The following is a 21,784-nucleotide window of genomic DNA, read 5'->3' as shown; positions in this document are numbered from 1 at the left end:
TATGTATTCCAGGGCAATATTTCTATATTGTGAATATCTATTATATTTTATATGTTATATATAATATAACTTCTTCTTCTTCTTCTTCTTGTTTTGTTATTGTTGTTGTTATTATTATTGTTAATAATAATAATAATAATAATAATAATAATAATAATAATAATAATAATAATAATAATAATTTATATTACTATTAGTAGTCATATTATCATATAATATTTATATATTCCAGGGCAATATTTCTATACTGTGAATATGTACTATATTTTTATATGTGATATTTATTATTGTTAATAATAATAATAAGAAGAAGAAGAAGAGTAATAATAATAATAATAATAATAATAATAATAATAATAATAAATTTATATATTCCAGGGCAATAGTTCTATAATATTTCACACCCCATATGCTGCATTTTGGTGCTTTCAGTGACACCTGCTCACACTGCTGTGACTGAGGGGGGTGGCAACAGCCCCAGGGAGCTGTGCCAGACCCCAGGCTGTCCCCCGTGCCCAGTGTGTCCCATGGGATGGCTGCCAGGGCCAAGGTGGCACTTGGTCCCCTGGCCCTGCTGGCTCCTCAGTGCTGCTCCACCAGCCCTGCTTGCCTGCCTCTCCAAAGGATGGGAAGGGCCCATCCCAGGGAAGGGACTCATCCCAGCCCGGGGGTGGACTGACTGGGAGTTGTGCAAGGAGATTACTCCAGATTGCAAATTTCCTCCCCATCTGCTCAGGCTGCTGTCTCAGCCCATGCTGGGCAGTGAATCAGCAGCAGCTGCAAAGGGTGGATCAGCTCCGAGGGGGAATTTGCACATCCAGGCTGGGATCAAACAGCTCCTGCCTGTCCCACTGCCAGCAGGAGCTCAGCACGGAGCTCACACCTCTGCAGGGAACAGCCTGGCACACATCATGGAATCACAGAGTGGACTGGCTTGGGAGGAACCCTAAAGGCCACCCAGTGCCACCCCTGCCACGGCAGGGACACCTCCCACTGTCCCAGCTGCTCCAGCCCTGTCCAGCCTGGCCTGGAGCACTGCCAGGGATGGGGAATCTGCAATCACTCACAGCAGCTCCTGCAATTTTTAATGTCTCAGTAAACTGGATCTTTAAATAGCTCAAGCTTTACATTCTCTGCACAGGAAACTCACGGGGAAAAAGCAATTCTTCATTAAGCTTTACCTTAAGGTACCTGTGCAATGAATTTAAACTGCCAGAGGGCAGGGTTAGATGGGGTATTGGGGAAAAAACCCTTCCGTGTGAGGGTGGGCAGGCCCTGGCACAGGGTGCCCAGGGAAGCTGTGGCTGCCCCTGGATCCCTGGAAGGGCTCTAGGCCAGGCTGGATGGGGTTTGGAGCAGCCTGGGATGGTGGAAGGTGTTCCTCAGGTTGGAACTGGATGGGCTCCCAGCCCAAACCAGTCTGGAATTCCATGACTGTGTCAGGCACCCCACCACTGTGTCAGCTGAATAGGAAGTGTCCCATAAATGTCCTTATCCCAGTGTCCCTGACCTCCTGCCAAACTCTCACCCTGGTTCTGCTGAGCTTACATCCCAAGGGAACATCCCACTTTCCCAGTGCTGGATCAATTATCTTCATTAGCCATTACTGCTGAACTTCATGGCATTTTGCTGCTGGCTCCCAAATTCAAATCCCACTTTGTCAAATTTCATTTTTCCCCCAAAATGCCATTCTTGTTGATCCACCACATCCTGCTGATTGCTGCACACCCTGCACAGCTCACCAGGAGATGCCTCAGCATCTGGCACTGCCTAACCCAGGTTGTTCCCAGCCTCTGGAGGTGAACAGGGGCTCAGCCTCCTGTCCCTGGAGGTGGCAGCTCCAGCTGTCACCACGGAGCATGACGTGGGCAGCCAGACACTGCCTGGACTGAGATCATCTGCTCATTTGTTCACTTGATCATTTGATCATTTAAACATTTGTTCACTTGATCATTTGATCATTTAAACATTTGTTCATTTAATAATTTGTTCATTTGATCATTTAATCATTTGTTCATTTGATCATTTGCTCATTTGATCATTTGTTCATTTGATCATTTAATCATTTGTTCATTTGATCATTTGATCATTTAAACATTTGCTCATTTGCTCATTTGTTCATTTGCTCACTTGATCATTTGACCATTTGCTCATTTGATCATTTGTTCGTTTGATCATTTACTCACTTGATCATTTGTTCATTTGATCATTTGCTCATTTGCTCCTTTGCTCATTCAATAATTTCTTCTCATTTGCAAGACTCTGAGCTCAGGCTGAGGCTGTGCAGGGCAAACCCAGCAGCGTTCAGCAGCCAGAGGGAGTCCAGGATGGAAGCATCAGAGGGGAAAGGGATATCCCTCTGTGAGGTGGCATCCAACAGCTCCTGCCTGCCCTGCTGCCAGCACAGACTCCAGCCCAGAGCTCACAGCCCTCTGGGACATGGAGAAACACAAATCAGGGAATGGCAGAACCCCAGGATGGGCTGGGGTGGCTGCAGCTGTCACTGCAAGGCCTCTAGGAGCGGTTACCAACAAGGGAGCAGAAGGAATGAGTGTCTGAAGCTCCTGGGAACAGGAGTTTCCTGGGTCCTGCAAGGTCCTGCAAGGTCCTGCAAGGTCCTGCAGGGCCCAGGGACGCTGTGGATGGAGCAGCTGGGAGGAGGCATCTCCCAAGGCTCTCCAGAGCTCCTCACCTGGTCACAGATGAGCTCCCACTTCTTCTCGTTGTCGTACTGCCGCAGGAGCCGGGCTTTGTCGGGAGGCAGGTTCATGGCATTCTGTGGAGAGACAGCAGCACTGTGAGGAGGGATCAGCCACAGCCAGACCCACTGCAGCACACCAAGGCAGCGTGGCTGAGGCTGCTGAATGTTTCCTGTGAATTCCTGATGCCAGAGCTGCTCAGGAACGTTCCCTCCCCGTGTTGGTTTTGGCCCCAAAAGCGCCCGTGAATCACCAGGCACCCAAGGGCAGAGCTGGGACACACGAGGTGAACGACCAAGGGCCAGCCCTGAGCTCCAGCTCCTGGGTTTTTAGGAAATAAAGTTCCCTGTGAGGGTGGGCAGGCCCTGGCAGAGCCTCCCAGAGCAGCTGTGGCTGCCCCTGGATCCCTGAGTGTCCCAGGCCAGGCTGGACAGGGCTTGGAGCAGCCTGGGATGGTGGAAGGTGTCCCTGCCCATGGGATGAGCTGTAAGGTCTCTTCCAAGCCAAACTAATTTTGGATTCTGTGACCATCCACCTCCATCCAGCAGAGAAGACAGGATTCCCTGAGCTGCCACAGCACAGGAGCCACTCTGTGTCCCATTCCCTTCCCCTGAGAACATTCCCAAGGGAAACAGCTCCCACTGCAGCTGGGGCTGCAGGACAGTCCTCTCCCAACAGGACCATGAAACACCACTCCATTTCACTCCAGCAGCCATCCAGGCTGGAAAAGCCACCACACACCACCTTATCTGGATGACACAGATCCTGCAGTCAGGATTGCTGCTGCCCAAGCCCAGAGATAACAATCCCAGACTGTGAGTGACAGGAGTCAGAAGGAAGGGGAGAGGCAGCAATTACTTGATCCCTATCGTTCCTGGCTCCTTTGATGTGAGCTCTCCTTCCAGGACAGCTCTCTGGGAAGGGCGGCTTTCCCAAGAGCCCTGTCTCGGAATGTGCAGCATAACTGTCCTGTCTGTGCTCCTGGGGAAGCCAGGAACAGCTGGAGAGCTCTGCAAACACCAGGTCTGGAAGGGATCCCCATCAGCCCAGCAAGGCTGTTTCTTGGCACAGCAAGGCCAAGTGGTGGGTGGAGAATCTGCTGAGCACCTCTTGGGCTCCAGCATCTCCTGGGCTGCAGCTGGAATCCCCAGAGTGGCCCCAGTTAACCCAGTTAACCCCTGGGGACCACAGGCCTCTGGCTGCCCATTCCCAGTGAGGAAGAGCTGGCCAGTCCCGGTGGCACCAGACAACAATAAATCAAGGTTCTGGACTTAAATCCCGCTCCAGGAGCACCTTCCCAAGGACTGTGACACACAACCTCCAGATTTATTCCAGCAGGAGGTCCTGGGGATCCCTGGAAGCACCCCAGACCCACCCTCTGCCCAGACTTCCTTCATTTCCTTGGGAAGGGAAGGGAAGGGATGTGGACAAGCAGCACCTGAGGGGATCAGCCAACCAGGACACCTCACTGACACCTGGAAAATGGGAATTTAAGGAAGCTCCTGGCAGGGCCACAGGTGCCAAGGGTGGTTCTGTGCCAGGGGATGCAGTGCTGACCACACTGATGGGCAGCCAGGCAAGCCTAGGGAATGAGGGGCAGCTGAGGATTTGCTCCATCCCAGCCAAGGAGTGTTCCTGCTCCTGGGGATCCCCTGCACACCTCCTGCTCCCATGGCTGCTCCTCCCAGAGCTTGTTTTCCACCAGGTAACAATGACTCTTTCTCCTGCTCATCTCTGCTGTCATGTTGACAGTATTTATAGGCTCTGATCATATCTGTGCTTGCTTCTCCTCTCAGTCTCTCACCAGGCAGCTTATCAGCTCTGCTTATCATTTCATGCACTTCTTGGTATTTCTCCTGAGGGCTCTTCCAGCGCCATCCCTCACTCCTGAGCCATATTTCACAGCTCCAGTGGCTCCCAGCTGGAGGAAAAGCTCCAGTGTTTACCTGCAGTGCAGGCCTTGCCAAGCTCTGATCTCCTCAGAGCTAATCAGCTTAGGCAGCCCGGCTGGCAGGGGGACAAGGAGCCTGCCTGGAACCCTGGGCAGGGCTCAGCCATGGCAGGGCTCCAGCAGGGATCAGGGCCTGAGCAGGGCAACAAGGGCCAGGCTGCAGGGATCTCATGCCAAAGGGGGGCAGCTGGTGCCAGGCCGCAGCAGGGAGGGCTCTGCTCTGCTCCATACAAGCACTTACAGCCCTCTCCAGACATTGCTGCCCTCTCCCACAGGGAAAACCCTCCCTGGACACCCTGAGCAGCCAGGCTCAGCTCCCTGTGTGCAGGCTGAGGGTGAACTGCACTTCCCACCACGGTGTGGACAGGACCAGGGGTCACCTGTAGCCATGATCTTTTCTGAAAAAGCATTTTCCTTAGGAATTTTCCTCCTGAGAAGCTGAGAGGCCTCAGGAACAAAATGTACCCAATGGTTATCTGCTGCTGTGGGATGCAACAGGTGCATCTGGGATTGGGCCCATGTGGTTGTTTCTAATTAATGGCCAATCACAGCCCAGCTGGCTCGGACTCTCTGGTCAGTCACAAGATTTGTGATAATTCTATTTCTATTCCCCAGGGAATGGGCACATTCCCAAGGCTGCCAGAGCTCCAGGAGGGTTTAGACAGCCCAGAGTGGGATTGACAGCCCAGAGTGGGATTGTTGGGGTGTCTGTGCAGGGCCAGAAGCTGGATCCACGATCCTTCTCACTCAGGATATTCCAGGATTCCTCCAGGATATTATTATTATTATTATTATTATTATTATTATTATTATTATTATTATTATTATTATTATTATTATTAATATTATTATATACCTTCTCTGAAACCTGGACTAAGGATTTTCCTTCTCTCAACAGCCACTCCCTGCTGGAAATCGGGATCCCAAACCACAATATTTTTACCTCCATGGGAAGCAATAGTTTGGTTTTTTTTTACATCCCTGCATGGCACCATCCCAAGTGGCTCCTGAAATGCAAGTGCACTGCTCCCAGGCCCCCAACTGCAGCCACAGCAGCAGGATCTGAGGCACAGGCTACTGAGCTGGCTCCAGGAGCTCTGCTGGAGTCCCACCCAGCCAGACACATTGGGATTTCTCATTCCCTGTGGATCCCTGGAATGACTCACCAACATCTCCTGGCCACTTCCAGCCCCTACAGCCCTGGGCTTCACTCACCCCAGTGTTCTTCAGTTAATGACAGGTCTATGTCCTGTGGTTTCCCTTTCCATCTTTTCCCAATTAGAGCTTTGGAGGCTTCTGAGAGCAGAACCATTCCCTTCCTAAAACAATCCAAACTCCTGCCTGTGTCCCCTGTGTCACCACCCACTTGTGCAGCTGGAGCAGATTTCCATTAAAAATGGATCCCCAGCTTCCATGAGGATCCCATAAAACCCTTTCCTGTCAGTGGGAACTGCAGCTGAAGCAGCCCCACTGCTCTTCATCCTCATTTCCATCCTCATCCCCATCCCTGGCCGGCCTTGCCAGGGATGGCTCCTCCCAATCCAGGTGGGAGGAGCCATCCCAGCCATATTTTATTTTTAAAATTTAAATTTTATCTTAAAAATCTATTTCAACGTGGATTTTAACAACCCAGGTTAAAAATAAATGAATTTCTGGCCAGGCTATTTTGCCCCCAGTGGCCGAGCAGCCGAGCCCAGGTGATCTCCACAGCTTCACCCCTCTCCTTCCTCCCCCAGCCTGGGGAATCCGTCCCACCTTCCTCACTGCAACTTTCCACTGCCTCACGGTGCTGCCAGGCCTGGGAGGGGGGAGAAGCCGAGCTCTGGCACATCCCCGTGCCTGGAGAGGCCGCAGGAGAGCGGAGCCCCGCGCTTCCGAGCGCTCAGCAACACCTCCAGCACAAGGCTGGAGGAAGCACAGCTGCACCCTGCACAGCCTCCTGCTGTCTGCAAGGGCTCCCGTCCAAGCCATGCTGGCTCCAGGAGCACTTGGCTCTTCCCCCCCCGCCCCGAATTCCAAAGTTATTCATGTCTGCTGCTGCCTGCCAAGCAACCTAGGTAAGGTTTCCATTCCTCTGGTTTGCTCTGCTGCCTTGGCTGGATAAAGCTGGGCCTTGAATTAATCACGGTAGCAGATGGAAAACTGGGGGGAGTACGAGCAGACCTCCAAAATATTAAATTGCTGAAGAGTTAAAAATAAGACCAGAGTGCAACAAGGAAATTTATGTATTTTTAACCTATGAAACAAAGCCCAGCTCCATCCAAACTGGCGGAGCCTCCAATTCCACGTTTTAGGACTAAAAATCTCACTTGGGGACTGATCTACAGGGTTTGGGCACCACCACCACGGCTTGGCTTTGTCCTTGGTCTCAAACATGTCCCTTGGGGTTGTCCTGCTGTCCCCTTCCATGGGAAAAGGGCACTGAGGGAGCTGCTGGGGACCACACGTGGTGGCCCCAAAGTGCTCCTGCAGCCAGCATTACCCAGGGAAAATGCTGAAACACATCCCATGTGTCAGAGCAGGATAAAGCACCGAGCTGGAGAGGGAAGCACCAGCAGATGCCTCCAGGTGCCACCTGCAGCCCAGGTACACCAGCACCAACGCCAGTGCCAGCGGTGGAACGACTGAGCTGTGCTTTCTCCAATTTATTCCTCGTTTTCCTGAGGATTAAAAGGCCCAATGTTTTGGAAAACCAGTGTAGGAGCAACTCAAAAGCATGAGCATTGTTAATTAATAGCATCCCTAATTAATAGCACCGGGCTGCTGCTCTTATTGATCACATCATCTTCAAGTCCGCACCCCTTTTATTAATGAATCCTTAATGACATTAATTGTGCTGGGAATGAGCACAGAGTCCTCCTGATCCATTTGTTCCCATGAACGGCCCTGGATGTGTCAGTAGGAGCTCATGAGGCCCTAAGATGTGAGATGTCCTCACCATCCAATGGATGGGGATGGAAAAGGCAGGAAAGCAGAGCCTGGCAAGGGAAGCTGAGTCTGACCAACACCAGCGCTGGAGGAAGGGACATTAAAACCATCCCAGCAAAGAGTTTAACTTCCTTGAATGCCCTTGAAAGGAATAAAGGTATCCCAGGAAATGCTCCTCCTCCTCCTCTACCCTGATGGGGCAGGTGAGGGTGAAGGGAATTGCCACTGCTCCTCCAAGAGATGCTGCACAGGAACTCAAACTCCTGGGAATTAATAATTCCCAGCTGGCTTTTCCTCCTGTCCTCCCTCTGACTGGGATTACTCCCACCTTCCACTATTCCCAGAGAGATGGAAAAGCAAACCTGGATCGTTTCTGGCTTCTCAGCAGCACTTAGGAAAAAGATCAGGGCTTTAAAACCCTTCAAACAAGCATCTGTGCTTGTGACTCAGATTTACACACCCACATCAAAGCTCTGCCCTTACTCCAGGCTCCAAGGACTCCCCATCCTCACCTGGCACTTCCCAGTCTGAGTTTATTCTCCAGCCCATCTCGTCCCCAACTCCTCAGGCTCAGCACAGCACTTTGCCTGCAGCTCTCTGGGGTTTATCTCACTTTCTCCACCACAATGAGCTGCAATCCTGATTTTTCCTGCATTTCACCCAGGGCTGTTTTAAGGCAGAGCCTGAAGTATTTTTAACTTTTATTAATATCCAGTGAGTTCTTACAAAGCAGGCCCAAAACTGGCTCATAAGTCAAGTCCATACCTCCCACCTCTGTAACCCTGAGGCAGAGCAGCCCTTCCCTGGCTGGAGGGAGCCTGAGAACCAAACCCCAGCTCCTGAGTGGGTCCAAGTTTCCTCCCTGGCACCGAGCTGCCCACATCCTCCCAGTGACCAGCATCCAAGAGCAACCAAATTCCAAAACCATCAAAAAGAGAACATAAATCAGCTCAGATGGGTTCATGTGACACTGCCACCCTTGGCTGTCAGAGATGTGATGGCTGAGGCTGGAAACGTTTCCTCACAATCCCTAAATTTAGCTGGTGTGAAAAGGAACCAGTTTAGAGCAAGGAGGGTGCCCAGGCGGGAGCAAAACCAGGGCTCTGTGCTCATCCTTTGAGGCTGGAGCAGGACAGCTCCAACTGGCCAACTCATCCTCTCCTGGGACAACCAAGGGGACAGGGGCTGCTTGCTGGTGGCTTGGAGCCACCAAGAGTCACCAGTGGGACCTCCTGCCTCACCCACTCACTGAATCGCCTCCAACCTGAGGTTTACTAAAGGTCTGCAACATCTGGGTACAGCATTAACCTGTGCATTAATGTGGCACTTGGGAACAGGGGGCAGAAGTGGCCTTGGCAGTGCTGGGGGAATGGCTGGATCTGATGGTCCTCGAGGGTTAGGGCTGGATCTGATGGTCCTCCAGGGTTAGGGTTGGATCTGATGGTCCTCCAGGGTTAGGGTTGGATCTGATGGTCCTAGGGGTTTAGGGTTGGATCTGATCATCCTAGAGGGTTAGGGTTGGATCTGATGATCCTCGAGGGTTAGGGTTGGATCTGATGGTCCTCGAGGGTTAGGGTTGGATCTGATGATCCTCGAGGGTTAGGGCTGGATCTGATGGTCCTCGAGGGTTAGGGCTGGATCTGATGATCCTCGAGGGTTAAGGCTGGATCTGATGATCCTCCAGGGTTAGGGTTGGATCTGATGATCCTCGAGGGTTAGGGCTGGATCTGATGATCCTCCAGGGTTAGGGTTGGATCTGATGATCCTAGAGGGTTAGGGTTGGATCTGATCATCCTAGAGGGTTAGGGTTGGATCTGATGATCCTCCAGGGTTAGGGTTGGATCTGATGATCCTCGAGGGTTAGGGTTGGATCTGATGATCCTCGAGGGTTAGGGCTGGATCTGATGATCCCTGAGGGTTAGGGCTGGATCTGATGGTCCTCCAGGGTTAGGGTTGGATCTGATGGTCCCTGAGGGTTAGGGTTGGATCTGATGGTCCTCCAGGGTTAGGGTTGGATCTGATGATCCTCGAGGGTTAGGGTTGGATCTGATGATCCTCGAGGGCTTTTCCAACCTTAATGATTCCGTATTTCTTCATCCCAACACAGTTCCTAGGTGAAACACACATTGAACAGATCACCCAGAAATAGGAGGGTGGTGCCAACCAGGCCTCTTTAGCCTGGGGGAAAATCCCCAAAATCCCAGAACCATCCAGTGAAGGTCATCGAGTCCATCAACCCAGCATCACCACAACCATCCCTAAGCCACGTCCCCAGGTGCCACATCTTGAGCACTCCCAGAGATGGTGACTCCACCACATCCTTGGGCAGCTCATTCCAATGCCTGACTGCTCTTCCAGGGGAAAAAAAAAAATTCCCAATATTTAACCTGAACCTCCCCTGGTGCAACTTAGGGTCATTTCCTGTCATCCCTTCACTTGGGACATGGCAGAAGAGCCCAAACCCACCTCACTCCACTCTCCTGTCCAGGAGCTGTAGAGATCAATGATATTCCCCCTGTGCCTGACAAAAATTCCAGAAGAAATGACAAAATTCCAGAAGAAATGACAAAATTCCAGAAGCAGCAGATCCTGGCCCCAAGCCCTGCTCACTTGCCATGGCTGGAGAAGGTTCCTCACCCTGCCCTAGCCCTGCCCTGTTCCTAACCCCTGTCCTGTGACCCTTTCTGCAGAAAAAGTCTCTGTGTAGCTCCAGGAGCTGCCTACCAAAACAACCTCGGGATTTTTGTACAGCATTAAAATTTAATTCCAGGGCCTGGCCTGTAAAACAGCCCTTAATATTCTCCTAGAATATTAAAATGCAACTTTTTGCAATTTTCTGCGCTGCTTAACTTCCCAGCCCTGCTCCAGTGTGTTTATTTAGGAAAGCCAGAGGCAACTGAAGCTGAGCTCCAAGTTCCCTGACTTTATGAAGAATCCAAGCTAGGCTAAAATTAAATGTGCTTATTGTTCTAATCCTCCTTCTTCTCTCCTGTTTTTTTTTTCTTATTAAACTTGTCTTTGATCTAAAAATACCAATGCTCTGCCTGCACCAGGTCTTCCTCCTCCTAAAGATGCCCTGGATCCATAGGGAAAAGCAGGAGAAGCTCCCACAGCATGGAGGGACCTGCTGAGGAGAGAGGACACGGCGTATGGAGCTCATCCTTGGGAAATTATTGGGAAAAATACCCAAGTCAAACTCTTGGGATTCTGGATCCGTGATTCCCCAGGTGCATCTTTGTGGGCCTGAGGTCATACAAGAACAACAACTTCATCTTTGGAAGGGGAAAGCTTCCAAAAGCATTTGGAAGGGGATGTAGAAAACTGTGGTGACAGCCCGCAGCTCCTCAGCCGGTAAGGAAGGACTGGAGCATCCAGGAATCCTGTGGAAGGGAAGGGGGAATATTCCTTGGGACACCAGCACCTCCTGGCTGTTTATGGACAACCAGCCCCACTACAACATCAGCCTGGAATCCTGGTGGAGCCTGGCCTGGGGACAGCCAGGGCTTCCTGCCCCTCGGCGCCCACGTGCAAGGAACACACTGAGATTCCCATGTTTTGCCACCACTGTGGTTTTCCATTACTTTTCTGAGCCCTTCCGTGTCTTTCCTCCTTCCCCACGTGCAGCTCTCTGCTCCCTTTGATCGGCACTTCCATTGGCATATTTATCATAAATTAGCATTTCCTTCCCAGCTCTTCCCAGAGGTCAATCAGGGCACTGTAGGGATGGAAGCAGTGACAGGGAGCCACTGTGGGATCACTCCCTGAGTGATGGGATAGGCTGGATATGAGGGACAATTTCCACAGGCATTGGGATGGGCTGCCCAGGGCAGTGCAATCCCCATCCCTGGAGGAATATAAAGCCATGAGAATGTGGCATTGGGAGCACGGGGCAGTCCTGGGGAATGGTTGGATTGGAGATCTTGGACAGCTTTTCCAACCTTGAAGATTCTCTGATTCTCTGATCCTAAACCCCTTCTCCTCACACAGCAGTGGAGCCATCCAACCCCTCTGAGGGAACTTTATCCAGGAAACCTCTGGAAGGATTTGGGCACTGAGGGCTGCAGTGACCACAGAGCTGCTTGTTCCTCTCAAAAATCCAGACTCAGCTTAATGGCCTCACGTTTTGGGAAAGCTGAAACCACATTAATTCACCACTGGAAAAGAATTCCATGGTAGGAAGGCTTCAAAGGCCAAGCCAGGCCTGACTCACTCCAAGCTCTGAGCTCGTCCCATGGCTTTATTAAAAGGCTCACTGCTGATAAGGCAAACCACAAAATCCAAAATTAAAGCCATTTCAGTGAAATGCCAGAGAAAGTGGCTCCCAAAGAGCCAAGATGAGTATTCCAAAGGCTGGGAATTGCACAGATGGGGGGCAGTGCCCACGATTCCATCCATGGGGCAGCCCGGAGTGCTGGGAGCTGCAGGGCACAAAAATGCTGGGAAACACACACAAAAGGGGTTCCAGCAATTTGTACATCTTTTCCACTCCTGTGCAGCCTCACAGCAGCACAGACAGAGCGGTGAGATCCAAGCATCCCTACAGTTATCCCAAATACACCAAGGGATTTCGGTTTTTCTCTGGAACTCTTCCCCAGATCCCATCAAAAAAGCAGCTTTGCTGTGAGTCAGAAGATCCCATCCCCTCATGCTGTTGCCTGCAATCCCTCTGGAAGTGGAGCAGGTGTCACCTGTGGGGCTGCACTGCTGCTCGTCCATCAGCTGCTCAGGAGGAAAAGGGAAATTCCGGGCAGCAGCTCCGAGTGACGGCTGGCAAAGCCCATCTGGCAGCTGGAGGGCATTTCGGCAAGGAATTCCTCCCTGGGAGGGTGGGAAGGCATGGGTACAGACTCCCAGAGCAGCTGTGGCTGCCCCTGGATCCCTGGAAGTGCCCAAGGCCAGGCTGGAGTGCCCCGGGATAGTGGGTGTCCCTGCCATGGCAGGGTGGAATGGGATGGGATTTAATATTCCATCCCAAACCAGCCTGGGATTCTGTGATTTCTGTGATAATCCTGAGGATGGGAAGGGATTTTCAGAGGGTGGGTGGAACAAAATCCCCCTGAGCTCCCCTCACATGGAGGATCCCTCAGTTCCCCTCCAAAGGGATGAACTGCTCAGGGACGTCGGCCAAGTCAACCTCATTCAGGAAAAGCTGGATAAAATTCTCATCAAAACACTTAAACTTCACCTAACTGCAATTCCTAAGGCAGTTGATGATCCCAAATTATCCTACACACTCTCCTATGATAGAGGTAATGTGTATTTTCCCATCAGAAATGATGGAATTCCAGAGAGGCTTGGATTGAGAAGGGACCTTAAAGCCCATCCCATCCGTCCCTGACACCTTCCACTGTCCCAGGCTGCTCCAAGCCCTGTCCAACGTGGCCTTGGACACTTCCAGGGATGCCACAGCTTCTCAGGACAACCTGTGCCCACAAACACTCTCCTCACACATGGATAAAAACCCATGGAGTTCATCCCAAGTGAGCTCCTTACGCAACACCAACTGAGATTCCACCTACGGCGCCCACGAAAAACCCCCAGGTGGCAAAATCCCATCAGCATCCCCACCCAACCAGATGGAAAACATCCCCCCCAGAGCCAGAATAACCCACAGGGATGTGCTCAAAGGGACACAAATAAAATCCAAGAGCAAATCCAACCCACGGGGCCGGCACGGTTCAGTCCCAGGACGCCCTGATGGATGCTGCTCTAGGAACAAAACCTTCATTTCAATAATATTAAGGGTTGGATAAACCAAGAAAAATAAATGAAGTCAGGGATAAAAAGCCTGGCCCGGGGCCTGGTCCCAGGTTTTCTGTCTCCAGTGAATGTCAGCATGAGCCCTCCTTGGAAAACCAGGCCCCAGACAAAACTGCTGCTTTGGAGGCAGCCAGGAACTCACTCAGATGCTCAGAACTGGGGCCTATTTTTTATTTTTTAATTCTCCCTGAGATCCCAATTCTCCCTTCCCAACATCCTCCAGCCAATCCAGGTCTCTGCACTGCCCTCACGCTGCCCAGTGGGAGCAGATGAATCAAAAGAACTCCTTAAAAAATGCAAATTATTTACATCCCTCTTGGCTGCACTCATGTACTTGCTGAACGGGGAAAGCAATTTATTTGGAAGTCTATTACACCTAAAAATGTAAACACCAGAAAAGGCTCTCACACACCAAACCTCAATCCCAAGGGAATTTTTCACAGCAAGTCACAAACTTGGATTTCTACTGGAAATATTTACAGGTCTCACTGCTGCAGGCACCACTCCAGCCTGGCAGGGAAGCCAAAATAAACCCAAATCCTGTGATTTTACAGCCCTAATGAGCAATAATTCCTGCAGCAAGGCTGCTGTGTCCTGTGCTCCGGTGTCACTGTTCCCAGGGCTCCCTGACACTGCCTGGGCTGGCAATAAATCACTAAAAACGTGTCTCACACACACATGGGCATTGTGTGAGTGACTGAAGTGACCAAAACCCAGCATTTCCAGACACCAGCCCTGGTTTCTGCTGCTTCACCGGACACAAATCTCACGGCACCTTTCTGAAATACCATTCCTGAAGTGTTCAAGGCTCCATGGATGTGCCACGAGTGAGGCATCAGGATTTGAGGGAATGAAGGTGGCATTCCCTGAGCAAACACCCCTCAGTCTGCCCTCCCTTTGCTGCTTTCCCGGAAAACCCAGTGTCCTAATTCCAAACTCATCCCCCTGTCCTGCCTGCTCCTGCTCCCTCCTCCTGGACATGGATATTTTACACGTCAGACCCAGGAATGCATCAGGGTTAAATTTCCTTAAAGTTCTCTGGATCTGGGGGAGTTTGTCCCCACTTTCACTGGATTTCCATGGATTTCAGGGTGGGTAACTCCACTTTCCTTGAGTTTCCCTGGATCTGGGGGGGTTTAAACCTTATTTCTTTGAGTTTCCCTGGATCTGTGGGGTTTATACCTCATTTCTTAGAGTTTCCCTGGATCTGGGGGGTTTATACCTTATTTCTTTGAGTTTCCCTGGATCTGGGGGGTTTAACCCTTATTTCTTTGAGTTTCCCTGGATCTAGGAGGGTTTAAACCTTATTTTCTCGACTTAGCCTGGATCTAGGGGGGTTTATCCCCACTTGCCTTGAGTTTCATGGATTTGAGGGAGGGTTTATCCCTTTTTTCCTTGAGTTTTCCTGGATTTGAAAGGTTTTATCCCCCTTCCCTTTTATTTTCCTGGTTTTGCGGGGTTTTTCTTTATTTCTTTTGAGTTTCTGTGGATCTGGATGGGTTTATCCCACTTCCCTCATATTTCCCTGGATGTGGGAGGGGGTTCTTCCCTATTTCCTTGAGTTTCCCTGCATCTCAGATGGTTTATCCTTTTTTCCTTGAGTTTCCCTGGAGGGGCCATAGGAGGAGCAGCTGAGGGCACTTGGTTTGTTGGAGAAAAAGGCTGAGGGGAGACTTATCCCACTTTGGAGCTTCCTCCTGAGGGATCACTCTGCTTATTCCTTAAGCACTTTTACTGTGGCTGTCCCAAAGGTAGGTGCTAGACCAATAAATGTTTGAACTCGCCCATAAAATCCCTGCTAGGTTACTTTTTCCAAATAAATCTGTGGCTGTGCTGGCTGGGCTCCCACTCCTGAGGCAGTTCTGGATGCTATTTTTAATCTCTGTGAGAAGATGAATCCCAAATTTCTGGACAATGTAAGCAGGCACCTAAACTCAGGAAAAGAAGGGAAGGGGAGAGGGAGAGGATTTATTTCCAGTTCCTGTCATCCTTGCAACTGAATCCCACAGGATTTCTCACCTGATGGCAACACATGTTTACAATTCCCTTTGTTTGCCCACAAATATGTTTCTAATTTCATCTTTTCATGTCAGACACGCTTCACCTGCTCACCCTCCCAGACATCCACCTCGTGACTTTCCCGCTGCAGGAAGCCTGGAACCAGACAAAACTTGGATTTCATCAAAATTCCCTTTGATGAACGTTTATAAACTGTAAAACAGCTCGGAATTGTGATGGGGAATTGTGCTGCAACACCACACACTGGTACCTCCTGCCAGGAGCACACCGAGGGTGCTGCCAAAATCGTGGAATCAGGGAATCATTGAGGTTGGAACAGACCTCCAAGACCACTGAATCCAGCCTGTGATGGATCACCCAGCCCAGAGCACTCAAGCTATGGTGCTGATGGCACAAAAATAGGGAAATTATTCCACACACCTGCTCTTCCTCAGGCTCTCTAAGGCACAAGTGTCCCTAATTCCTGGCTGAATTCATTTGGCTGTCAGGATGGTTCTGGAGAAGGAAGCTGGATTCAGTTATCACTGAATATCCAAGGACTGTGAGGTGCAGATCCCAGGCAGAAGGAGCTGGGCTGGCTGTCAGCACCATCAGGAACTGAACAGCTTCAGGCTTGAAGACAGAAACAGCCAAAAATTATTTCTGAAGAGGCTTTCCTGGGAAGATTTAGGTCCCCAAGTCCTTCCCCTGGGGGCAGGTGCCCGTGGCATGTGGCACCTGTGTGCAAGGGTGTCACCCACGAGTGAAACTCTGGGATTTCACGGTCACCCACGAGTGAAACTCTGGGATTTTCACCTCTGGCTCTGGAAGTGCTGACATGAAGAGAGAGCTTTGTGAAAGGAGCCCTGGCTCTCCTCGGCTTCCCACGCCGGGAGCTGGGAATGGGAATTAGGTTAAAGAGCTCCTGGGCTCCCAGGCAGAGCATGGCACGGAATGAAAAGGAGCCCTGGCCTGCACATGACCGGGATGAGCAGCAGGATTAATCCCACCCTGGCACCAGGAACAGCCAGCTCCCAACCTGGCACTGGGACAAGCACCGGGCCAGGCTGGAATACCTCAAATTCCACTTGAAACGGTACAAAAACAAACCAAAAATCCTTTTATCCACTAAGTATGATCCAAGTCTGGCACGGGCAGCTCCATCCTCAGAGGGTAAATGGGATCCAGCCCCTGAGCAACCTGCTGGGAATGCCTCAGCCTGTCAGGGATTCCAGGGAAACTCACTGATGGTGGGAGAAGCAGCAGCAATCCCACAGCACAGGGCAGACAGAGCTGAGGAAGTTTTGTGCTCCAGATCACAAACAGCTTTTACCTTTAGCTGGAGTTGGCAAAGCAGAAATAGTCTTCCCAGCAATGGCACTTCCTTATCAGCCCCACACTTCATTATCCTTATCTGCAAGAACTCCGAGATGCTATCGGCAGTTCCCCGCTTCCGTGGCTGAAGGAATGCCAAGAAACCAGCCAAGAATGCCAAAAAAACCAGCCAAGAATGCCAAAAAACCAGCCAAATCCTGGTGTGTGAGCTCAGCCACACTGCCTGGATGGGGTGCATTGGGGAGCCAGGGAGCAGCTCCCCCTCCAAGCCTCAGAACAGGTCCCACTGCCAGCCCCAGGGGGAGGCAATCCCTGCGGGGAGCTGTGTGTTCCTGGGGATGCTGTGCTTCCCCTGGGATCATGCCTCAGCTCCAGGGCTTACACAACACCAGCCTGTGACTCCTGCACCTCTAGAACCCAGTGAGGGTGTCTGGGAGCCCTGGTGGAGGCATTCCCACAAGACCCAAATTTTGGGTCCCACACAATCTGGTGGTGCCAATCTGGAGACTTTGGGGAATTCTCCCCTCCCACTGCCTCACCTGCCCCTCCAGTTGTCTGGGAACCTCTCAGGGATGGCCAGCATGACTTGTGGGTTCATTTTTGGGGCACAAAGACGAAAAGAGAGCCCCACACCAAAGGAGAGTTGTGGGTCTGGCTGTAGCCACCAGCTGCCACCAACACGGAGCGGTGACACCAGCATCCCAGAGGAGAGGGGAGGGATGGCACAGCCAGTGAAGTAGCTGCTCCAGAAAAAAATCCAAATATCTCTCACAGCAATGGAGCTCTTGGATGGTGTTCCAGCACCACAGGTCCCCTTGAAGGGAGGCTCCAATCCCAGGGTGCCACCAGCACCCCCATTCCCAATGGGAGCCAGGGGGCATGGACCAGACCCATCCTTCCAGCAGGCTCCAACTCCTCCGTGCCTTTGGGAATGTCTTCTCCAGCTCAACAGGCACCAGAGATTATGGGAAGATTGTAAATCCCTGCGTTACCAAGGCTGCAACCAATTGCTCCTAATGATGCCCCTTTGGAACATATGCTCAGCCTTCTGTCACCACTCTCAAAGTGGCTTTGGAAGCAGGAATGCCCCAGCACAGCCCCACAAACAGGATTTCACACTTCCAGGGTGGAATTCTGCCTTTGATCAGGCACTGGGGGACAGCAGCACCCCCAGGGTACCCACACAGCTCCACAGGGATGGACCAAACTGGAAGATTTGGGCTGGGACTTGGCCAAACTTAGCTCCTTAAAATTTAGCTCCAGGCAGAGGGATGGCCCTGATCCCCAGGGAATGTCACATTCTCAGGGCTCCAGAGCTCAGGGAATGCTTGAACAAGGCTCTCAGGGATGCACAGGGTGGGACTGGTGGGGGGTGTGTGCAGGGCCAGGGGTTGGATCCATGATCCTGTGGGTCCTCCCAGCTCTGGCTTTAGGTGCAAAGGGAAATTCCTAGAGCAGCCAGGCACCTCCAGCACTCGGGGGAAATGGGGCTGGGGGGAACGTGGGGCCCCCAAAGCAGGGAGGACACACTGAGCAGGAGCAGCAGCACAGCCCTGGCAGCCCCAGAGATCCCAGCCACGGAGAGAGCCTGGCTCTGCTCCTGGGAACGACACACACAGAGCCACTCTGGGCACAGCACGGCTAATTAGTGTCCTTTTCTGTCACTAATGAGGCTGGGAAACAGCACTGGACGTGTGATGTCTGTGTTCCAGGAGGGATGACAAGCCCTCCCAGCCAAACGAGTGAGGGGCTGGGATAAATTCCCTCTGCTCCATGGGGCTGGGATAAATTCCCTCTCTGCAGGAAGGGAATCCCTGCTCCATGGGGCTGGGATAAATTCCCTCTGCTCCATGGGGCTGGGATAAATTCCCTCTCTGCAGGAAGGGAATCCCAGCTCCATGGGGCTGGGATAAATTCCCTCTGCTCCATGGGGCTGGGATAAATTCCCTCTCTGCAGGAAGAGAATCCCAGCTCCATGGGGCTGGGATAAATTCCCTCTGCAGGAAGGGAATCCCAGTGAGGGGCTGGGATAAATTCCCTCTCTGCAGGAAGAGAATCCCAGCTCCATGGGGCTGGGATCAATTCCCTCTCTGCAGGAAGAGAATCCCAGCTCCATGGGGCTGGGATCAATTCCCTCTGCAGGAAGGGAATCCCAGCTCCATGGGCAGGACTGGAAGCTCCACACCCTCCTGCCAGGGTGACACAGGTGACAGAGTGAGGAGCACCCAGCCCTGCTGCTCTTACATCCACTCCCAGCAGGGAAGAATCCTGATTTACAGTCCTCATTTCCTCCTGGATGCCCAATCCAGGTGGTTTTCCTATCAAAACAGGTGCCCACACTGAGCTGGCACAGGGTGAGGGAACCAAACCAAACCAAACTCCACAGCCCAAACACAAAGCACCAATTTTACAAACACATCTTCCCATTTCCTTTGGACAGTGAGGTCTGTGCCAGCTTCAGAAGTCCGAGAGCTCAATCCTTTTCCATAATCCCATTCATTTCTCCAGCTGTATTTCAGCCTTTTAAACAATGCAAGACAAAGGCACACCTGCCATTCCCTCTTCAATGCCTGTGTTCCAGACCAATGCAGGGAACAGCCCCACAACACCTGCATTTCAAACGTCACCTCAGCAGATGGTAGAGATGAGCCCAGGAGGGACAGGTGACAGCAGAGGCAGCAAAGCAGAAAGCCTGCTTTCCATGGGCTTTCTTTGAAATTTCCTTGGAAATGATGTGGCATCAAAACCGACTTGGCACAAATAACAATTGTGGAATTAGGGCAGGACCTGGACACGGCCTCTTCCCAGACTTCCAGCAGCCATCTGGGGGATCTGAGCTGATATTCTGTATTTAAACAGCATTTACTTCATATTTCTAAGGTACAAGGTGGATTTGGTGGACAAGGATTTATTCCAGGAACTCCTCACAGGATTTATTCCAGGAACTCCTCACAATTTAAGGTGAAACAAATCCTTCAGTTTGAGTGAAATGGTGGAAACTGATTCTCACAACAGATTCCAGGGTACTGAGCTTGGCAGGATGGATGGATGGATGGATGGATGGATGGATGGATGGATGGATGGATGGATGGATGGATGGATGATGGATGGATGGATGGATGGATGGATGGATGGATGGATGGATGGATGGATGATGGATGATGGATGGATGGATGGATGGATGGATGGATGGATGGATGGATGGATGGATGGATGATGGATGGATGGATGGATGATGGATGGATGGATGATGGATGGATGGATGATGGATGGATGGATGGATGGATGATGGATGGATGGATGGATGGATGGATGGATGGATGGATGGATGATGGAGGGATGATGGATGGATGATGGATGGATGGATGGATGGATGGATGGATGGATGGATGGATGGATGGATGGATGATGGATGGATGGATGATGGATGGATGGATGGATGGATGATGGATGGATGGATGGATGGATGGATGGATGGATGGATGGATGGATGGATGATGGAGGGATGGATGGATGGGGGATGGATGGATGGATGATGGATGGATGGATGATGGATGGATGGATGGATGGATGGATGGATGGATGGATGGATAGAGGGATGGATGATGGATGGATGGATGATGGATGGATGGATGGATGGATGGATGGATGGATGGATGGATGGATGGATGGATGATGGATGGATGGATGGATGATGGATGATGGATGGATGGATGGATGGATGGATGGGGATGGATGGATGGATGATGGATGGATGGATGATGGATGGATGGATGGATGATGGATGGATGGATGGATGGATGGATGGATGGATGGATGGATGGATGGATGGAGGGATGGATGGATGGATGGATGGATGTGCTGATGGGGATGGGGGTGTGCCAAGGACAGGGGGCACAAGGCAGCAGCTCAAATCCCAGGAAATCATGGAGTCATTCAGGATGAAAGAGACCTCTAAGGTCATCAAGCCCAACTCAGCCCAACCCCATCCTGCCACAGCATGGTCAGAACTCTCTGCCTTTCCAACCTGCACAGAATTCCAGGAATTCAGCCCAAAACCCGAGGCTCAAAGTCACCTGAATAACACATCCACAGGGACGAACAGAAATCCAAACAAGAGCTGCCAGAGCATCCAGAGGGGAACGAGGAGAGAGGCTGGGACTGTTCCAGCTGGGAAATGGGTCAGTGAAACAGCACTTGGCTCATCATTAACCCTCTACATTAATCAGGCTCCTTGGAAGGGTGGAATCCAGCAGGAAGAGCTCAGGAGCTCCTGCCTGGATGCCCAGAGCTCCCATCTCAGCACCCACCAGGGATGAGGAGCTATCCCTGGGCACAGGGCAGGAGCTCTGTCCCACAGGGAACATTTCCCCCTCCCAGGCATCAGCTGGGAGCTTGGCTGAAGCCTTGGAATGAGATTTAAGTGCCCTGAAAGAAACAGCAGCTCTGGGGAGCAGCAGGAGCCCTGGGAATCCTCCTCTGTGCCATCCCAACCTGGGAATGGGGCTGGCCTCCATGGGAAGCAGGGAAATCCTGCATGGATCAAAAACAAACTCCTGCACGTGCTGGGGGCTTAGCAGGAACCCAGGCTGATCCCTAGGGAATGGCCAGCAGCAGTGTCCCTGCACTCTGCCTTTGGCTGGAAATTCAGGACAGAATTCAGGAGATAATCCAGAGCGTGTGGGACTCAATAACCACCAACCTTTTTTATGTAAGGCAGCAAAATAACTCAGATATATCCAGCATTTAGAGCAAAATGTGGTTATTTTGCTCTTAAATTCCCAACCCTGCACATCCAGCAGGTGCTGGGGAGCAGAGATTGGATATTTCAAAATCCCACTCTGCCTCTTCACCTGCATCCCAGTTTCCTCCCCAGCTCCCAGTTCAGGAAGGAAAACAAGCATCACTCATGGACAAGGCAGCAAAAATATGTAAGGCAGCAAAATAACTCAGATAAGGCAGCAAAATAACTCATGATCCAGCATTTAGAGTAAATGTGGTTAGTTTGCTCCTGAGATCCCAATCCTGCAGCTCCAGCAGGTTCAAGGGAGCAGAGATTGGATACTTCAAAATCCCACTTTGCCTCTTCACCTGCATCCCAGTTTCCTCCCCA

General features: G+C 51.3%; 1 protein-coding gene across 6 annotated transcripts in view; it reads right to left on the bottom strand.

Moving 5' to 3' along the window:
* Positions 1 to 21,784, bottom strand: part of FMNL2 (formin like 2) — a 115,805-nt gene that overhangs the window by 48,041 nt on the left and 45,980 nt on the right. For all 6 annotated transcript variants that reach the window (XM_036386329.2, XM_036386330.2, XM_036386331.2 and 3 more), the window contains exon 2: positions 2,693 to 2,776. In XM_036386329.2, coding sequence (XP_036242222.1) covers positions 2,693 to 2,776 — 84 coding nt within the window. The remainder of the gene's footprint in view (positions 1 to 2,692; positions 2,777 to 21,784) is intronic.

This window comes from Molothrus ater, chromosome 7 (genome assembly GCF_012460135.2).
Source record: "Molothrus ater isolate BHLD 08-10-18 breed brown headed cowbird chromosome 7, BPBGC_Mater_1.1, whole genome shotgun sequence".
Lineage (NCBI taxonomy): Eukaryota > Metazoa > Chordata > Aves > Passeriformes > Icteridae > Molothrus > Molothrus ater.
This window is presented reverse-complemented; position numbering and strand designations above follow the sequence as displayed.